This window comes from Phocoena sinus, chromosome 1 (genome assembly GCF_008692025.1).
Source record: "Phocoena sinus isolate mPhoSin1 chromosome 1, mPhoSin1.pri, whole genome shotgun sequence".
Classification (NCBI taxonomy): Eukaryota; Metazoa; Chordata; class Mammalia; order Artiodactyla; family Phocoenidae; genus Phocoena; species Phocoena sinus.
In genome coordinates, this window is record NC_045763.1 from 136,916,563 (window position 1) to 136,931,512 (window position 14,950).

The 14,950-nt window shown below is 36.0% G+C and overlaps 1 protein-coding gene across 2 annotated transcripts in view; it reads left to right on the plus strand.

The window, feature by feature from the left end:
- XPR1 (xenotropic and polytropic retrovirus receptor 1) overlaps positions 1-14,950 on the plus strand; it is a 195,906-nt gene that overhangs the window by 116,361 nt on the left and 64,595 nt on the right. For both annotated transcript variants that reach the window (XM_032637054.1, XM_032637044.1), the window contains exons 4-6: positions 9,202-9,425; positions 11,965-12,114; positions 12,384-12,467. In XM_032637054.1, coding sequence (XP_032492945.1) covers positions 9,202-9,425; positions 11,965-12,114; positions 12,384-12,467 — 458 coding nt within the window. The remainder of the gene's footprint in view (positions 1-9,201; positions 9,426-11,964; positions 12,115-12,383; positions 12,468-14,950) is intronic.

Here is a 14,950-nt window from a genome sequence, read left to right on the forward strand (position 1 = left end):
TATCAATTACATTTTGGATTTTTGAACCTTATTTTTTTTTTTGAAAACGTTTACCATGTAACCTTCCTTGGCCTCTACGTACTTACTTGTAAAATGAGCAAATTGATTCCCAGCCCTCTGGGATTTCACATGTAAGGAGTCAGAAGCTATTTTCAATATTTCACAAAACCTAATGTAAGTTATTTTATTGTTCTTTTTTTATTACATATTTTTTGGCTAATAAGATATAGGTATTTATTTAGATTTATAGATAAAATCTTCAAACATTTGAAGACCATGGGAAGAGAGGGAAATTTTTTAAAGGAGGTATCCTTTTGGTGATAACATTGCTGATCACTGACCTAGAGTTCTCCCAGGTGTCTTCTCGCACAGAAAATGGTATCAGTCAATACAAACTGAAGGTTGTAGTGCTAGAAACTTTTTTTTATGATGACCAGTAATGTCCTTTTCCATTGGGAGTACAAATTACTTCATGTCACATCTTTCTCTTTTCTCAAACCAGTTTGCTTTCTCCCTCCATTCAAAATACTTGGCTTCTAAGCAGTATTTCTATGCACCTACATTTTTTTTTTTTTTTGCGGTACGCGGGCCTCTCACCTTTGTGGCCTTTCCCGTCGCGGAGCACAGGCTCCGGACACGCAGGCTCAGCGGCCATGGCTCACGGGCCCAGCCGTTCCGCGGCATGTGCGATCTTCCCAGACCGGGGCATGAACCCATGTCCCCTGCATCGGCAGGTGGACTCTCAACCACTGCACCACCAGGGAAGCCCCAATGCACCTACATTTAAAAAAAAAATCTTAGACTACATCTGTTGCTTTTAATATTCCACAATTAAAACAGGCAAGCCCTCTTTATTGGTTGGAATATTTTAAATATCTAAATGCTTTTTCCTTTGTTTCTAAAGGAAATAATTTCAGGGTTTTTATCTGGCTTGTCCTAATTTTTGACTTCAGTTTTTATGTTAGGAACTCATAACACTGTTATGTGCTTTTCCTTTCTTTACCAAAAAGGAGGGAGGAAAGGAAGGAAATCACAGTAGTGTTATTCATAAGTAGGAAAATAATGGTAATAGAAACAGATTTATTTCTTGGCTGTAAAATATTTTCAGTCTCCATGTAAATGTAAGACCAATTGGATAATAGTTACTCAAAACTATTCCTATTATACAGTTATTCCTGTAATCCTATTATACAGTATCTTGCTATATGTTTACTTTTCTTTATTCTTATTGAATTTGAGGCACTGTATAATAATGAAACATAAGAAACTCTCTCACTGAAATACTAAATGTTCATTTCACAAGTGATTATATGTATCTAGTACCCACAACTGTGACTTAATGGCTAATTTTGTTCTTTGCTTATTCATGTGTTAAAATGTGGATTAAATATATTTAGTTAAGTAGGGTGACTATAGGTTTGTAATATTGTTTAAAATTCTATTGTCTTAGCGTTTCTTCCTACATCATTACAACAAAATCAGTTACTTTTTAAAAAAAATATTTATTTATTTATTTGGCTGCATCGGGTCTTAGTTGTGGCATGTGGGATCTTCATTGTGGCATATGGGATCCTCTGCTGCGGTGCCTGGGCTCCTCTCTAGTTGTGGCGTGCGGGCTCCAGAGTGTGCGGGCTCAGTAGTTGTGGCGTGCAGGCTCTCTAGTTGTGGCATGCGGGCAGCATGTAGGATCTTTGTTCCCCAACCAGGGATCGAACCCACATCGCCTGCATTGGAAGGTGTATTCCCAGCCACTGGACCACCAGGGAAGTCCCCAGAATAAGTTACTTAAAAGCTATTAAAGGATGGGAGGTTAGGGGAAGTTGGGGAAGTGAATTAAAGCAGCTAGAGTGGCTTTCTTTCTTTCTAACACATCTGATGAAAATTAAAATTACAATTATTTACGTTCTATGCACAATAAATGTTGCTTTCTTCATTTTCTTTAAAATGTGATTGGGGCTTCCCTGGTGGCGCAGTGGTTGAGAGTCCCCCTGCCGATGCAGGGGACGCGGGTTCGTGCCCCGGTCCGGGGGGATCCCGCATGCCGTGGAGCGGCTGGGCCCGTGAGCCATGGCCGCTGGGCCTGTGCGTCCGGAGCCTGTGCTCTGCAACGGGAGAAGCCGCAGTGGTGAGAGGCCCGCGTACCGCAAAAAACCCCCAAACAAACAAAAAAACAAAAACAAGCCATGGGAAACCAACCTTTTCTTTGTCTTTTCTTCTTTCTTTCCTCCTCCTTCCCTCCTAGCTTTTCTTTTCATTTCTTTCTTTCTAAGACTGAAAGCATGGGCAATGCCCATAGTCATGGGGTAACAGGTTTTTAGGATGGCATCTTCACAAAAAAGCAGACTATCATCTAAATTAGTGTTCTTTTAAACAATTGTAGATTGCAACCCAATAAATGACTCACAGGGTCAATAAGTGACCCACAGGGGTCAGCACATTTTTTTAAAATATGAATAGAATATAGTAGAATGGAAAATATCAGAGTACATCTAATATATTTCTTTACTAATTATATATTTTTAAAAATTTATTTATTTGTTATTGTAGAGTTGTACAACGTACTGTGGAAGCGAACATGAAGAAGCATAAATGGAAACGTTTAAATTTGCCATCTCCTCTTGGAGGAGTGTGTTCGGGAATGGCTGTGTGGGGAGTAGGGAGAGCTGGAGTATGGTGTTCTAGGACAAGGGAAAAACCTATCCAGATGTGTAATGCATTAAAGTCCATGACATGTTTGGGGGTGAGGAGGATAACAAATAGCTGAGGCTGGAGTTGTAAGAAAATAAGGAGTGTTATTGATTAGAGAGAAAAGTGGAATGGAAGAATAGGATGCTATTTTCACACATGGAGGTTTTAGACTTAAGTACTTGAGGTTGTCAGAATTTCAGGAAAGAACTCCAGAAAAAGCCGTGCAAAAGTAGGATGTAATGCAACAAGATTAACTATCCTGAATCACCTATAATGAATGGGTCAACATTCTTATAAACTTACTTTATATTTCAGGTAACAGTGAAATCCATAAATTGAATCAGAAAGATGATAACATTGAAAGACAATAAAAGTATTCTAAGACATTAACTTTATCAAGAAATGTTCTTCACTTGCATAACATGATAGCTTTGCTATTTTGAAGATACCTTGTATTTCTAAAATAACTTTTCTAAAAGTAAAAATGTGTATACAAATCTCGTTAAAACTAAAAAATATCTTGATAATCTTTTTTTAGCTCTTTGAGGGACACATAGGTACTTTGAAAGTCATGAATGGTTATTGGAAATTTTTATCAAATATTTTATTATCAGTGTATGAGAGCTTATGGCATTAAACAAATATTATTAAGATAATAATCTGTTCATATTTAGAGTGACTTGATTCACTGGCATGAATAGAAATTGGAATTTATTGCCAAAATAGGCTGTTTTCATCAGTATTTATAAAATTGCTTAGGAATATTCATTTTTATTTTTTATAACTGTATTTGTAGATTTTCATTCATAGACCAAAATATGTTTTATATACACATTTAATACCTCTTTTTAGGTTCTGTGCTGTTCCATGTATTTGAGCTTTTTGGAGATCTAACTTTAGAAAACTGAGGTATCATTGCAAAATAGACTTGGACACTTGGTGTCAAAAGCAGTGTTTCTCATCCTTTTTAAACCTATGCCCCTTTGATAAGTTAAAAAATCTCACACCATAACTGTAGTAATATTGAATTTTTTTTCAAGTAACATATGCTTTATCCTCGACACTCCCACATAGAGATTCTCTTTCATTATGCTCTTCTAGACAGTCGTGCCTTAAGGAAGAGAATCACTAGTTTAAAGAAAGTAGCAAAATACCCTTGAAAGTTTTATTTTTCCTTATTTCTACATAGGAACTTGGATTACTAGAGAGAACTTTTTTCCTACATATCCATTCATTCATTCATTCAGCAAACATGGATTGAACCTGCTATTGCAAAGGTGAAGATGATAGTCCACACAAAAAAAGTGTATGTGAATGTTAATAGCCGCATAATTTATATAGTAAAAAGACTAAAAACAATCCAAATGTCCATGAACATTTAAACAAAATGTGGTGTATCCATACAGTGAAAAACAGTTCATCAATGAAAGGAACAAACTACTGATATGAAAAGTAGTTTCATACAAAATGAATGAACCTCAAAATCATGCTAAGTTAAAGAAGCCAGACAGACACATAAGACTACATATTGTATGATTCCTTTATATAAGGTGTCCAGAAAAGGCAAATCTGTAGACAGAGAAAGCAGATCAGTGGTTACCTGGGGGTGGGAGTGAGGATCAACAGCCAGCAACCATGACAGAAGTGTACGAGGTAATGGAAATGTTCTAAAATTGGATTGTGGTGATGATTGTACAACTCTACAAATTTACTAAAAAATCAGCAAACTTTATGCTTACAGTGGGTGAATTTTATGGTATATAAAACATACCTGAAGAAAAGATATTAGGGGCTTCCCTGGTGGCGCAGTGGTTGAGAGTCTGCTTGCTAATGCAGGGGACACGGGTTCGAGCCCTGGTCTGGGAGGATCCCACATGCCGTGGAGCAACTAGGCCCGTGAGCCACAACTACTGAGCCTGCGCATCTGGAGCTTGTGCTCCGCAACGAGAGAGCCCGCGATAGTGAGAGGTCCGCGCACCGCGATGAAGAGTGGCCCCCGCTTGCCACAACTGGAGAAAGCCCTCGCATAGAGGCGAAGACCCAACACAGCAAAAATAAATAAATTAATTGATGGACTTCTACCCCCAACATCTAAAAAAAAAAAAGTTTTTAAAAAAAAAGATTAAAAAAATTGTTCATCATAAAAGATGAGGATTATAGAACCATTACCCTCAGAGAGCTCACAGTTAGTAAATAAAGCAAAAATGTAAACAAAGAATTATATGCAGTGTTCTATGTATGCATATATGTAGTCCCATGAGAGCCTTAAGGGGGGAGCTTCAAATTGTGACTGAGAGTTGTTAGACAAGAAGAATTTTACATAGAAAATGATATTTATGATTAGCCATGTAAAATGAGTAAGGAGTTTGCCAGATGGAGAGGCTGTTTGTTGGCTTATTGATGGCATACAGGTTATTTTTCTATCCATTTTTTGGGGCTTCTTACATTTTTAATATCCTTGTACTGAAAGATGTAAATAATTACAAAATTTATGTATTGACAACTCTGGCTAAGGAAGCTAAACAAATAGCAAACTCATGTATTAATGTTTTAACAACAAAAGTTGATCATTCATGCTACTTAGGATATTCTGGCTTTTCGATCTTACTAAATTACCTGAGGCTTTTAATTAGCATAGTAATTTATAGTGGACTTTGGATAAACCTTCACATTCTTTCATTATATATGTGTTTGTATTTGTGTATAATATTTTTGCAAATAGCTATGAAGTTGTTGGGACGTAAATTCTTAAGTTGTTTGAACCTAACTACTTAATAGAAGTGTTTGGTATATTTTTCGGCCTAGGAGCATCATGAAAAAATTGCTGAGATGTAAAGTGCACTGTGAACCAAGAAGTTCTATACTGTTTTTGATCATGAGGATAATAAGACAAACACATATGCAATAGAAATGCTTAACTTGTTTTTAAAAAAACCCTAGATTCATTTTCCCTTTGACTTAAATGTGAAATTTGAATATAGGTGAATAGTTCCATTTCTTACAATTATGGAAGACTACAAAACACTTAAAAGATGTATAGCAGTGGTCCCCAACCTTTTTTGGCACCAGGGACCGGTTTCACAGAAGACAGTTTTTCCACGGACTGGGGGGGCAGGGGATGGTTTGGGGATGATTCAAGCATATTACATTTATTGTGCACTTTATTTCATTATATATTACAACGTAATAATAATAGAAATAATTATACAACTCACCGTAATACAGAATCAGTGGGAGCCCTGAGCTTGTTTTCACTTGACACTCACTGATAGGGTTTTGATATGAGTCTGCAAGCAGTTGATTTTTTTATGGTCTCTGTGCAGTCAAACCTCTCTGCTAATGATAATCTGTATTTGCTGCCACTCCCCAGCACTAGCATCACTGCCTCAGCTCCACCTCAGATCATCAGGCATTAGATTCTCATAAGGAGCGCGCAACCTAGATCCCTCGCGTGTGTAGTTCACAGTAGGGTTTGCACTTCTATGAGAATCTAATGCCACCACTGATCTGACAGGAGGCGCAGCTCAGGCAGTAATGCGAGTGATGGGGAGCGGCTGTAAATACAGATGAAGCTTTGCTGGCTTGCTCACTGCTCACCTCCTGCTGTGGGGCCCAGTTCCCTGGGGGTTGGGGACTCCTGCTGTATAGGATATGCAAATTATCAGGTACAAAATAAAACGTATACTTAATATGGCTATAGACATAAAAGAAAGTATCAAAACCATGAGCAAAGAATAAGAAACTATCAAAATTGACTTTTAAAAATAACCAATTAGAAATTTTTAAATGACAATATAATTACTTAAATTAATATCTTAATCAATTAAACTGTAAGTTAGTTAGACCTTAAAAGAGAATTTATAAACTGGTAGTGTTGAAGTAGTAACTCAGAATGCAGCACAGAGATAGAGAGGAAAATACAAGGTATGTAAAAGACAGAACAAGAAGGTCGAGAAGTGATAGTTGATATCTGTTATTTGCTTTTTCCACTGCCCATTCCATATTTCCTTTGCCCTCAGCCAGTACCTTAGTTGGTGAGGGTTCTTTACTGGGTGGGATAACCGAAACTTTAATTCCTGAAGGGGCTGAATCCTTAGTAATTCTGTCTTTTTTTGATTGCTTTAGTTTTCCATTAACTTCTGTTATTGGTCATGGAAGTACTAGGATGTGTTCCAGGAAGTCTCCTGGGTGGCAGACACAACACTTATTGCTACTGTTGTGTTATCTATTCCCCTTGGTAATCAGAATCACTTTAACCAGTAAACACCTTCTTTGCCTACTGGTTCAATGGTATGATGAGTCCAAAAAAGGCCAGGTGGCAGTCTCATCTTCCAATTCAACAGAACCATTGTTGTATTTCTATGAAAGAAGCATTTCCTCTTGAGGACTAACCAACAGGCAGAGCTCAAGTTGCAGGTTGAGTGGATTATTAGGTATAATAGTGAAAGGAGCCACTCCTACTTCCACCCCTTCATTCCTAGACTGAATTTTGGCTGTGGTTAGGATAGAACCAAATAATGGTCTCAATACTGCATTCTGAAAGACAGAACCCCAACCTTTGAGAGTTTTGTCTCCCAACTCATTTCAGTAAGCCTTTATGTTAGGCCAGCTATTTCTGGGTATGTGATAAAACCATTTTATTCCATAGATATGCTCATTGCTTTACCACCTTGAAAATGGATAAGGCATTCCAGTTGATAGTGGTGCTAGCAGAAGCATTATAAGCAGGGAAGGCACATCCATATAAAGAAAGCACTTGTTCCAAAGAGGACAAATCTTTGCCCCCTGCATCCAGTGCATGCAACCTGCCGCTAGGTGGTTAGTCAGTTCCAATGAGGAATGATATCATTTCTGGAGCTCATTGCTAGCCTCTGCTGCCAGGTAAGTAGCTGCATTATTTGATGCATAGTTTCATACCGGGTGCTAGAGGCTGTGTTGATTTGCACCAGTGATAATACCACATCTAGAATAGCAGCTGCCTTCAGGATGACCATTATTGATTAAGTTTAACAATAATCCACACTCATTCTTCAAGATTCGTCCAACTTCACAGACTAACCAGATGAGTTAAATGGAGATGTGATAGATAACATCATCCCTGGTGGTGGCGCTAACCTCTGAAGTTCCCCTAGGGATATGTTTGTGCTTTTGGCTTACTATCTTGATAGGGAGAAATTCCAGAACTTCCACTAGCCCTTCCTCTCCTGGGTCAGAGTCAAATGTGGAGATTCCACCAGTAGCCCAGTATTTCTATTCCAGTTATACATTCCAGAACTGGAAATATAATCATAGTGTGAGCCTGTGAACCAACTGGGTCCACTGAGTTAAACCTGGGCTAATATTCCATCTATCACTTGAACAACTGTAAATCTCCATTTTGACTGCGGGACCAAATGGCATTTGGAGTCTTCACAAATTTGCATCAGTTCAAAGTATGTGGTAGGCATAATTCTAAGGTGCCCTCCAAAATCCCTTCCCCCTGATATACACATACTTTCTCTCAGTTATTCAATCAAACACTAACCTAGGTGCTGCTATAAAGGATTTTGCAGGTATAATTAAGGTCTCAAATCAATTGACTTTAAGAAAGTGAGATTATTCCAGGTAAGCCTGACTTACTCATGTGAGCCCTTAAAAGGGAATGAGCTATTCCTGAGGAGAGAGATTCAAAGCATAAATACTCACAAGGTTGTACAACCATCACCACTATCTAATTCCAGAACATTCATCACCCCAAAAAGACCCTGTACCCATTAGCAGTCACTCCTCATTCCTCCCTCCCCCCAGGCCCTGCCAACCACTCATTTGCTTTCTGTCTCTGTGGACTTGTCTGTTCTAGACATTTCATATAAGTGGAATCACACAATTTTGTGGCATTTTATGTCTGGTGTCTTTCACTTAGAGCATTATATCTTCAATATTCATCCATGTTTTAGCATGTATCAATACTTCATTCTTTTTTTATGGCTGAACAATATTCCATTGTACATATATACCATATTTTGCTTATCCATTCATCAGTTAATGGACATTGGGTTTGTTGCCACTTTTTTGACTATTATGAGTCCCAGTTTGTGTTATGTGTACAAGTTTTTGTGTGCATGTATATTTTCAGTTTTCTTGGTTATATACCTCGGAGTGGAATTGCTGGATCTTAAGGTAACTCTATGTTTAACTTTTTAAGAACTGCCAGACTGTTTTCCAAATTACAGTGCAGCTGTACCATTTTGTATTCTCACTCTTCACGGCTTTTAAATTCTGTGTCTTCAATCTTCATCTGTAAAAAGAAAGGGTACACTTGAGGTTTTGCTGAGGGGAAGTGTGGGGTAGAATGAAAGGAGGGTATTACACTGAAACATGTTTTTCCTATCTAGTTCTGAATATTAAATGTAGCATTTTTTTCCCTAGAAATTTTAGGGAAACAGACTAATTAGTAAAAATTCAGACGTCAGTGAGAACTTTTACCAGCTTTTTTATCTTGATGATTTGACAGTTCTGTCTTACTTCTTACAGAAAAGCTCGCAGAGGCTCAGCGCAGGTTTGCTACACTTCAGAATGAACTTCAGTCATCACTGGATGCACAGAAAGAAAGCACTGGTGTTACTACACTGCGACAACGCAGAAAGCCAGTCTTCCACCTGTCCCATGAGGAACGTGTCCAACATAGGAATCTTAAAGACCTTAAACTGGCCTTCAGCGAGTTCTACCTCAGTCTTATCCTGCTGCAGAACTATCAGGTACTTCAGTTCTTACCGTGGAGGATAGAACCTTTAAATGATTGAGAAATTAAAATAAATGGAATTTCCTTGAGCTCTACTAATGGGTCAATCCAAAAAGGGAAATTCTTAGCATGTCATTATTCTTTCTGTTCTTATTGGGATTTCAAATGTTCTTAATTGGCTAAAAACCAGGTTATCAGAGATGGTAAAATAATGTTAACAAGACTTCTGTTTTTGAAGATCAGTTTTCCAAAACCTTTTTGTACAGTATTCAGGAGTAGCCCTTGACTCAAAGAGTAATAGTTTGCTTCCTATTTTTAGAGGCATCTCTAAGTAATGAGTAGAAATAAGAAATAATGTATGTCTACCCAACCACTGCTGGCTATGTAAGAACTTTTATATTCCACCACAGCAAAATTTCCATGAAAGCAGCTGTATAGTTAACTTTCCTGCAACTAACACTAATAGTGTAAAAGATACTGACTTTTCAACTTTCCACTGAGAACCCTTTCAGTTTTATTATCCACAGGCTGCAATATGACTGTATTTAAAATAAAAACTAAAACAAAACTTGGGAAAGAAAAGAAATTTTAAAACCCAACCTAAAAAGTTGAATTAACATGTATGCTAAATTATGGAAATGCTTGGCATTTATTCATTTGTAATTCTTTATAGATTTGTTCACATAGTTAAATCTATAAAGAATATATTGAAAAACAGATTATTCGTTAAATAATAAACATTTAAATAGGCAAAAGCATCTCCCTAATCTTTAAAGAGACCTTATGTGCTATTATTTTTCCATTTTATTCTTTTGATTATTACTTCTAATCTGGTTAAGATCATCACAGGATCATACACTATATAAAAACTAGAGGTTATATAATACAAGTATTACCATGGGTAAATATTGGAATTTTAAAATAAAAAGTAATTATAGGGCTTCCCTGGTGGCACAGTGGTTGAGAGTCCGCCTGCTGATGCAGGAGACACGGGTTCGTGCCCCGGTCTGGGAAGATCTGACATGCCGCAGAGTGGCTGGGCCCGTGAGCTATGGCCGCTTACCTTGCACGTCCGGAGCCTGTGCTCCGCAACGGGAGAGGCCACAACAGTGAGAGGCCTGCGTACCGCCAAAAAAAAAAAAAAAGTAATTGTAGTGCCGTATCTGTAGTAATCTAAGTTTAATGCATGTACTTATTTCCATCTTTCCCTTTCATAATTCTGCTTTCTTTTTTGGTGATTTAATATTTTAACATTCAAAGAAGAACTCAGAAAATAACTTTAGAAGAATAGGAAAGTAATTATATAAGATATATATGATGGGAAATTCCTTTCCTTTGAAATTTACCCATAGCTTTATAATTTATCTTTCAAAAGAAACAGAAATGTGTTTCTTCTTGCTTATAGTGATATAAAATATTAACATTTCATATTTTATTAATTATGCTTATGCGTTACAGGGAAATACCCTTGTTAAATTTTACTTTATTAACTTTGCCAGAAGTTTTTGTTTTGGGTCATTATAAAAAGCTTCTTGAAAATAATTGTTAATTATAAAAGTTCTGATCTGTCCTTTATCCTTTGAGACTGTCTATCCTGTAAAAATACATTTATTTTGAAAATGATGAGAAAGGAAAATGAATTGAAAGCAGTCTCCAAATCATGGTGTATACACGCAAGGAGAGTTTAAGATGACTCATTAAAGTATGAAAAAAAATATTAACAAACAGGCAAGCAAGCAAAACCTAATTCGGAGTGACTGCTCAATTTTTTTTTTTTACTGATGGTGATATATGATCAAATTTGGGAGACCTCTGATTTAAAGAACCTTGCAAATCCACAGTTTCGTGCTTTTTTGTCTGTTGATTAAAGAACAACAGGATTTGAGAATATAGAAAAGTATAGTATTTTGATATTGTAGAAATGCAGGAAAAGTACAAGCTCCTACCCGTTATCAGCAAAACCCTGTAAGTATGATCACTTCTTCTTTTCCACTGACTCTTTGCACACCCATCCCCAAACAGAATGGATGGAAACAAAATAAAAGTTAAGAAAAATAGATGATTATCCATTTCCTGTGCTTGTTCATACATGCTTGCATAGGAGGGGGAAATACATAGCTATACCAGGCCTGCAAAAAGCAAAGAACTAATAAATGTATTCAGTTCATGATAAATCCAGAGGATTTTCTGAATATATGCTTTTGATCAAAGAAGCAAAATAACATAAATTAACTATTTTGAAAACAGTTGTACATAGGAAAATGGAAATAAAAATGTTTTGAGTTTAAGACTTCCATTAATTTACATGAAATAGAAATAATAGGGTTCATAATCCAGAGTTTCTTTGTATTACTGATAGCATACTACCTTGAAATGAATAAATGAAATAAGAAAGAAGAGTCTTATCTTTTTATAGTACAAGCTTTTATGAAAGCATTGCCATTTCCCTCGGTACTCAATCTTCAGTCAACTCAGTCAACACAAAGGGCTTATTATTTTTCATCTTCTCTCATGGTGGTGGAAATTATAGTAGTGTTTCTCATTTCTTTCTGTAGAATCTGAATTTTACAGGGTTCCGAAAAATCCTTAAAAAGCATGACAAGATCCTGGAAACATCTCGTGGAGCAGATTGGCGAGTGGGTCATGTAGAAGTAGCCCCGTTTTATACATGCAAGAAAATCAACCAGCTCATCTCTGAAACTGAGGTATGGGAATCCCACTTATATACCACATATTTTCAATAATATTAATGTCCTATTTTTAATGAAATAACTCCTCATTTTTATTCTCCTTTTGTTATTAGTTGCTTGCTTTAAATACATACATTCTTACTCATGATTTTTTCTTTTGCTTTATTCAGTATATATTCACCAGGGGGTTATCAGAATACCATATGTATAAATGGTTCAGAATTATTTATGCAATACTCAAGTTCAGTATAACCTGTGTCAAAAGTTAACAATGTGTCTTTTAGGCTGTAGTGACCAATGAACTTGAAGATGGTGACAGACAAAAAGCTATGAAGCGTTTACGTGTTCCCCCTTTGGGAGCTGCTCAGGTTCGTATTTGTTTCCAGTTGTTTGGTTGGTTCATTTTACCTATTTAATAATCAACATGATCTGTTAGCTGATAAAATATACCAGTTTCATTACTTTAAAAACGGTTTCAGCCAAAGTTTATAAGTGTTTATTACTATTGCTATTTTCACTTTAAAAAATTAGTTGCCAGATCTCACTTCATAATAAATTGTAATGTCTTCCCACCTTTCTCTTCTTATCCTGTACTACTTCTCTTGTTTATTCTTACTGACATGCTAACTTAGTCAGACCAAATGATTAAGATGAGATATTTATCTGATGATATGGGAGTGGGAGGGCTTCAGATAGTCTGGGCTACTACATACTTTCCTCTAAAATGCAATAGTTGTGCCTAAAAAAGCATTTGTTAAATGATATCTACATAGTAGTTATACCAAAAGACATTTAAGTGATATCTTCTGTGTCATAAACTAAATCTCAGTAAATTTAAAAGGATTTAAATCATAGAAAATATGTTCTGTGACCAGAATGGAATGGAAATGAATAACAGAAAGATCTTCCTCATCCCAATAAAAGGTATTTATGAAAAACCTAAAACTAATATCATACTTAATGATGAAACACTGAATACTTTCTCCCTAACTAGGGACAAAAAAGTATATTCACTCTTACCACTTCTATTCAGCATTGTACTGGAGATTATGGCCAGTGTAGTAAGGTAAGAAAAAGAAATAAAAGCATTTAGATTAGAAAGAAAGAAGTAAAACTGGTGGGGTTTGTTTCGTTTGTTTTTTTTTGCTGATGACATGATGACCTATTTAGAAAATCCAGTGACTCTATAGAATAGCTACTAGAGCTAATTACTGACTTTATTAGCAAGGTTGCAGAATACAAGATCAATACATAGATATTTAGGGTTAAATCTGACAAAAGATGTGCAATACTTTTACATTGAAAACTATAAAACACTATTGAGAAATTAAAGAAGACAGATACATGAGAGAAGTTAGAAAACCCAGTATTTTTAAAATATCATTTCTTCCTAAATGGATTCATAGATACAACACAAACTAACTCAAAATCTCAACAGGGCTTTTAAAAAATAATTATTAAGCAAGTTTTTAAATTTATATGAAAGTACAAAGGACCAAGAATAGCCAGAACAACTTTGGAACAACTAAGTTGAAGGATTAACACTATGTGGTATCAATCTTATTAAAGCTGTGGTAATCAAGACAGTGTGTTATTAGTGTCAGGATAGGCAGATAGATTAATGGAACAGAATAGAGAATCCAAAAGTAGACCAATAAATATATGAACAATTAATTTTCAATAAATATGCAAAGGCAGTTCACTGGAGAAAGGATAGTCTTTTCAACAAATGGGGCTGGAGCAATTGGCTTTCATATGCTAAAAAAAAAAACCAAATGCACAACTTCCGTACATTCTTCATACCATGTATAGAAATTAATTTTACATGTACCATTGACCTAAATGAAAACCTAAAACTACAAATTTTTGAAGAAAATACAGGAGAAAGTCCTGGTGACTTTGGGTTATGCAAAGATTTTTTAGAAATGACACCAAAAGCACTTCACCAAGATTAAAAACTCCTGCTCTTCAAAAGACAACGTTAAGAGAATGAAAAGCAACAGACTAGGAGAAAATATTTTAAAAATATATCTGATAAAAGACTTGTACCCAGAACATATAAAGAACTCTAGTACTCAATAATAAGAAAACAAACAACCCAACTTAAAAATGATCAGAAGATCTTAACCAAAGATGTCTGGGTGGCAGATAAGCATGTGAATAGATGCTTAGTATCATTAATAGGGAAATGCAAATTAAAACCACAGTGGGATAACACACACCTATTAGGATGACTGAAATTAAAAAGATTGACATACTGAATCTTGGAGGACCAAGAACTCTGATATCGCATATGCTGCTGGTGGAATATAAAATGATGTAACCACACTGGAAAATAATTTGGCAGCTTCTTAAAAAGTTAAACCTTCACCTGCAGTGAGATCTAGCCATTATACTCCTTAGTATTTACCCAAGACAAATGAAGCATATGTTCATATAAAAACAAACGTTCATAGCAGCTTTATTCATAATAGCCTAGAACTGGTAACAACCCAAATGTCTATCAGTAGGTGAATAGGTAAACAAGTGGTATATCCATACAATGGAATACTACTCAGCAATAAAAAAAATAAACTTTGATATATGGAACAACATGATGCATCTCAAAATAATTATTCTGAAAAAATAGGCCAGACCAAAAAAGAATATGTATATTATGGTTTTGTTTACCTAAGACTCTGGAAAATGCCAACTAATGTATAGTGGCAGAAAGCAGGTTTGCAGTTGCCTGGAGGTGGGATGGGATGTGGTAAGAGGAAAAGAATTACAGAAGGCCAAAAGGAAACTCTTGGGGATGATAGACAATGTTCATTGCCTTGGTTATGGTGATAGTTTCATAGGCGTTTACATA